At 38.7% G+C, this 6,000-nt stretch overlaps 1 protein-coding gene across 4 annotated transcripts in view; it reads left to right on the forward strand.

The window, feature by feature from the left end:
- EVC (EvC ciliary complex subunit 1) overlaps nucleotides 1-5,328 on the forward strand; it is a 48,677-nt gene extending 43,349 nt beyond the window's left edge. For 3 of the 4 annotated variants that reach the window (XM_015624540.3, XM_015624541.3, XM_015624543.3), the window contains 4 exons: nucleotides 1,557-1,683; nucleotides 1,944-2,037; nucleotides 3,219-3,330; nucleotides 4,350-5,328. In XM_015624540.3, coding sequence (XP_015480026.2) covers nucleotides 1,557-1,683; nucleotides 1,944-2,037; nucleotides 3,219-3,330; nucleotides 4,350-4,431 — 415 coding nt within the window. In that variant the 3' untranslated portion in view covers nucleotides 4,432-5,328. The remainder of the gene's footprint in view (nucleotides 1-1,556; nucleotides 1,684-1,943; nucleotides 2,038-3,218; nucleotides 3,331-4,349) is intronic. The other variant, XM_015624542.3, reaches the window with a different exon arrangement.
- Nucleotides 5,329-6,000: the final 672 nt, after the last annotated feature.

Genomic DNA, 6,000 nt, shown 5'->3' on the forward strand with positions numbered 1-6,000 from the left:
ATACAATGAAAATGTTTGAAGCCCAAAAAAATTCTCAAAATGGAAAGAGGGCTTCAGTGAATGCCTTGGAAAATCAAGATTACTCACACTAAATTTAGAATGGAAGCCCTCAAATGTTAGTTAAATAAAAATCATATTTAATTAATTACTGATTTAATGAAACTTAAAGTCCAGACAAAAAGAACTGCAGTTAAAAAGGAGAAAGTTGTCATAAAAAGCTCTATGGCTTGTCATGTACATGATACATTTTTGTAGTCATTTAATATCTTTACTCTTGGTTTATTATCTAGAAAAACACAACAGCTGCAATTTTGACATTGTAAAGAGGCTAAATCTTTCTTTAGACATTCTGTTTTTTCTAAACTGAAAGATATCATTGTCCACTTTTTTATCCTTGTGTGAGTTAAAGAAATGGATTTATGTAATAAAGGGTTACATAAAAGATCTGTTAGTTATTCATCATCAAATTTGTCATTTATTCTGACATACAAATTCACTTCTAGTTGTCTCAGTTTTTTTTTCCTCCCCTAATCTTTTCTTATATCATAAAACAAAATACACTGAAATTTGCGTTCACAAATTCTTCACAAAAAGCTTCACAAGCAGAAGTGTGATATTGAAGAATGTAACAATGCAGCATCTAAGCTGGTCTCATAATCATCAGTAATCAAACCTGTTTTCCTATTGCCATTAAGATTTCTTTCATAGTCTAGTCCTTTATAATTAATGACAAGGCTTTCATTAATTTGTCTAACTCCTATAAACTCAACATTGTTTGACTGTTTTCTTTCTTTTTGCCCTTGGTGCAAGGTTAGGACTGTGAGTTCAAAAAGCAAATGCTGAAAGGTAACCTCTGTAAGCAGTGACCATTACAATAGCAGCTCCATTGAGTGTAAATGGCAGAAACTATTTGTGTTACCTCCTTCCCTGAGGAATTTGAGGGGTGATTTGCAGCATTGCTTTAAGGTAGATCAGGAAAGAAAACAGAAGAAATACAGATGCAGCAAAGTTGCAGCCGTTTAGGTTGTACTCTGTTAATAATAATCCTTAACCAGAAAAGTAAAATAAGTGAAGAATACGGTTGTTAATGGTTTCAGTTGCCAAGTCTTGAATTAACATGTTGATGGCTCAGTCTGGTACTGAAGAGCCCTGGATGAAATACCTAATTCTTAATCCCTTACCCTCACACCTGGTCTTTGGACAGCTTGGCCCTTTGGCAAGCAGAGTAAAACTGACCCTAGAAACATACAATAGTTTTGAAAGCAGGCTTCAACTTTAGAGCTGAATTCCAGCTCCCAAAGCCCAAGCATGGACACTGCAAACTCCTGTAATTCCTACCTCCAAAAGGACCTTGTATGCTATGGACAGCCAAAGCAGTTTATTAAAATAAGTAAATCTAAAAGTCTACCACAAAATTTTCTGTCCCAGCAGAAGCTGGCTGGGCCAGTATTGTTAATGAGGTTTTCTCTCTACAAATCTTCTGAACAGACTTTGACAGGATTGTAATCCAACCTTGCACTGGAAAACATCTGTACATCTGCATTTCTCTTCACCAGGGTAGTGCTACAGCAAAACAAGATTTTGGCTCGGTTTGAACAGCAGCAACAAATTCGTCTGGAGTCTCTGAAACAGAAGCTGCTGGGATTGCACCACCTAGGAACTGAGTTGGAGAATCAGCTAAGGGTAAATCAGGGTGAAATGGTTCATGGATCTGAAACATTCAGTGTAAAAACATGGGACAGATTGTAGGGGTCTCTTTGCTACCCTGTTTGAAATCAGTGCTGAGACATTACTGTCTTGTAGGAACACTTTCCTGATCATTTCCCATATTGCTTCCTGTGTTTCTGCAGTGGTGTGCCTGTTTTGTTGTGCCACATGTAATAACATAACCCAGAACTGAGCTGTGTTGTGTTGAAGGGTTGCTGCTTTGCCTTTGCATGCAGGAAGCAGAGCAGGACTTTGTGAGAGAGTTGGCTGTGCTGACCCGAGTTCCACTGACTCTGAAGAAGAAGCCTTCCAAAAGGAGCAAGCCAGCAGGTTGGTTCTACCTGAATTGTTAAAAAAAACCCCACATAATTCCACAAATCAGTGCAGATTTTGCAGTATAACACATTAGAGTTTCAGGAGAGATTTTGCATCAGCGCCATTTCCCTAATTTGGATGTAGAAAAGTAATGAAACCTTTTAAGGTCACCCAGTTCTCCAGCAGCACAGCCACAAACAAGTGTCACCTTTCCTCACTCCAGAGCAGCCTTTAACCAATAGATTACATTGTGTCCACTGAGGTAAGGCTTTGCCTTGCTGAAACCAAAACATTTTTCATATCTTTGTCATGTCCCTTAGAAATGACTCTGTTCAGCTCAATTGCTAAATCCACGGGAGAACAGCAGAGTTGAATCACCCAGCTTTCATTCTCCTGCTAGAATGGAAGAATTGTCTCCCACACATGTACAATCCTACTGAATCAGAAGCTTGATCTATTTTTATGAATCTACTGTAGTTTTAACAAATTATACTAATTCATTCTTCAATAGATACTCAGGGGCAAATTTTTAGAATAGCAGTCATGTTTCCTGGTCCACATTTCAAATGCAGTGTACAAGTGTCATCCTTTGAGCTGTGCAATCTTTCTGTCATTATCAGAATGAAACATATGGCATTACATTTGAAAGATGCTGGCAGGCAAGATGGGTGCCTGAAAGGGAAAAGTAGCTCACTCACCTGCACAATTTTGAAGTGTCTCTCCCCAGCTGTTGTTTCTCAGCTGTGCAGAATTGTTTGCCTTGGTAGGCACCGTGACTGCACAGACGTATGTGGAAGCTTAGTGCAGGGCCCTAAAAGCAGTGAATTCTTAACATCATGTTTTTCTGATTCAGATCACCCAAAAATATGAACTTGCTTTTCTTCTGTTTGGTGGTAATAAAAAGCCTTTTTCAGTTACTTGCTAAGAAAATTTATAATAGGGCTTTCACCTGTTGCACTACATGGAAGCTCACTTCAGTGTTAAGTTCACAGTCTCCTGTGTGAGAACTAACCAGTGGTAAAAAAGCAGTGTGCTGGGCTAAAGTAAGGTGGAGTGGTTTCCTTGGAATAATAATAGGTATGTGTGGAGTGTTAGAGTGTAATTTTTTTGTTTTAGGTTTATCAGAACCAAACAAGCCTCTACTATATGTGATTATTATTATTATTATTTTTAATCCACTGCAATTGACAATTCAGGTGAAAAAGCAAATTCCAAAAGGCAGACCATCCAGTCACCTGAACCAGCAGAAAAAGATGATTCTCATGAATATATTCAAGAGCCCCATGGAAAAACTTCTGGCTTATGCAGGTACCTTAGAGACTAAAAATAGGATATATGAAAAGTTATTTATAAAAAAATACCCTTTTTTAATATAAAAACTTCAAAATCTACTTCTTAAGAAGGTATGTCAATCAAACTCAAAACATAATGATTGCACTAGCTGAGCTTCCTTAATATTTACCTCTCACATGTACTTAACCTTTGTTAACCCATGATCTTTTTTAAAGTTAGGAAATTCATCTGTATTTGGTTGTCTGTACTGCTATGTATTTTATAAATAGCTTTGATTAAAGGTAGAGAAATGAGAAATTCTATTTCCAAATTTCCTTTATTTAGTTTTATTTAAACCTGAGTCACAAACAGCATAAATCAGCAGAGACAAGTGAATTCAGTGGAACTAGGCTGAAATGTAGCAACCAAAATATGGTCTGTGGTATTTAGGCTTTCAACTTCTACCTTTATTTCAGGAATAAAGGCAAGCGCCGGTCTTTGGCTGTTGTGAGTAGCAGCTCTAACAATGGTTTATTGATAGATGTTTCAGTTGGCTTATGCTGGGTGCTAACTAGAGAAGAAATGGCTACAAACCTGAAAGATGCCAGCTGATTACCACGGGCAGATCAAACCAGCCAGCTGGTTGCTGTGGCTTGATATATTGAGCAGAGAAAATCCTGCTGACAGGCAAAGCAAACAGTTGGTTCTCAGGAGCCACAGGCCTTTGGGGAAAAGTATTTATCCCCTGAGTGACCTCAGCCTGGGACTGACTTCAGGAGATGGTTCCTTTTCCTGATGGCATCAACCCTTTTCATGCACTCCTTTCCCACAGCCAACAAGGGAGACGTGTGTAGGGAACAGGGACCCAACAAAGGAACGTTTATGTTTTTGCAACTTTGTTTTGGCAGCCTCAATAGAGGCAGCTGAAACCAGTGAGTGCAGAAGTTTATATAGAAAGCGCCTTTCTTTTACCAAAATTAATTTAGCTTAAGAGGGCAGTATAGCATTTTAAACTGTCAGCAATTTTATTTTCTTTTTCTTATTTATCCTTTCAGAGAGAAGTCACAGAGTTCACATGAAGGGGAGACTGAACCAAGGAAAAACTCGAAGATGTTAAAAAAGAAAGGCAGCAGGTAGTAAAAGCCTTTGTCTGAGCTGTCTGAACACAGTGTACCAAGGCATTCTTCTGGGGAATCTCAGCAGCTATAGGTACTTACTGAGCTGCTTTGCTGAGGAACAATGAAAAAAATCAATAATAACCCATAAATCTTTTTTAGCTGCAGACCAAGGATCAATCCCAACTTCCCTTAGCTGTTAATAAAACATTCCCTCTTGGTTTTGGTAAGGGGGAGCAAGGAAGTCTTTAATACAAGCTCTTTGAGGTTGCTTGGGTAGTATGCTGGAGAGACAGTTGAGATTTGGAATAAATCTGAGGAAAGTGCACTTGTGGAACAGATGTACACTGGGCCCAGGTCAGTGTATCTCTGTAAGATTTCATCACAATAGTGATGTACTGTTTACTTTTGAGCCTGAAATGTGATACATTGAATCTTCTTTATGAGTGCTACTTCGGCCTAATAAAAAGAGGTAAAAATGTAGAGAATATATAAACAGGCTTCAGATGGTACTGATACATCAAAAGATGACATTTGGTCTCTCCTTTGTTATATTTATGTCTTATGTATGCTTTTTTAAATTTGTATAAAGATTTTTATATATGTATTTGTCTGCCTTTGTTTTAGAATTCAAATTGTTACTTTTAGAGAAAATGAGAGAAAATTGATTTACTTTTTCACTTTTTATACTTAAGTTTCTAGTCTTCTTCCTTAAGTGCACCCTTTTGTTTCCAATATACTTTGTTATGCTCATTATGTTTCCTATGGGAAATTCATGTTATGCAAAGCAGTTAATTCTTACTGGCTGTACAGAGCACCTGTATTGTGTAATAAATTGTCCCACTTAAGCAGTCTTACAGCTTTCATGAAGTGGGAGTATTCTGCTTTTTTAAAAATAAACATATATTTTGCAAATTATTAGGTTGTCCTTTTTTGGAGGATGGAGAGAACTACATCAGTTACACAGTTTGCCTCAGAAGTGCTGCTGTCCAAACGAGTTCACCAGGCCTGTTACACACACATATATCATGGTTAATTTTCATCTCAAAAAAAAATTTTGATGAATTATTTTTTTGTAAAAAAAAAATAATTCTAAATAGTACCCTTTCAAGCATTCAATTCTTGTATTTCAGCACTCTGTGGTATCCCTGCCTTCTCAGCCTGGACATTTTAGTTGGGGATTTTTCTTGGTGTTTTGGTTTTTGATTTGTTTTTTTGTTTGTTTGTTTGTGGGATTTTGTTTTGTTTTGTTGTTTGTTTGTTGTTTGTAACAGAAGCACGGTGCTGGCGTTGGACAGAGGGCGTTTCACCCCGCAGTGCTCTGTCCCCGTGCCACGGGGAGCTGTCACCATCGGAGCTGTCTCCAAACCCTCAGGACAGCTCCTGCCACACTCGGGGTGCAGCAGAATCACCCGAGCAGCTTTCTCATTACCCAAGGGGGGTCTCCCCTGTGCTGTGCTTTGGCCAGACCGGCTTGAAATGGCTTTTTCTCCGCGGTAGGAAAGTCCAGACTGTCCCAGAAGCAGGGCAGCAGTGCCCTCTCCCGGGCAGCTCGCCGTGCTCGCCTCCCTCGCTGCTGCAGGAGGTGAGC

Source organism: Parus major, chromosome 4 (assembly GCF_001522545.3).
Source record: "Parus major isolate Abel chromosome 4, Parus_major1.1, whole genome shotgun sequence".
Lineage (NCBI taxonomy): Eukaryota > Metazoa > Chordata > Aves > Passeriformes > Paridae > Parus > Parus major.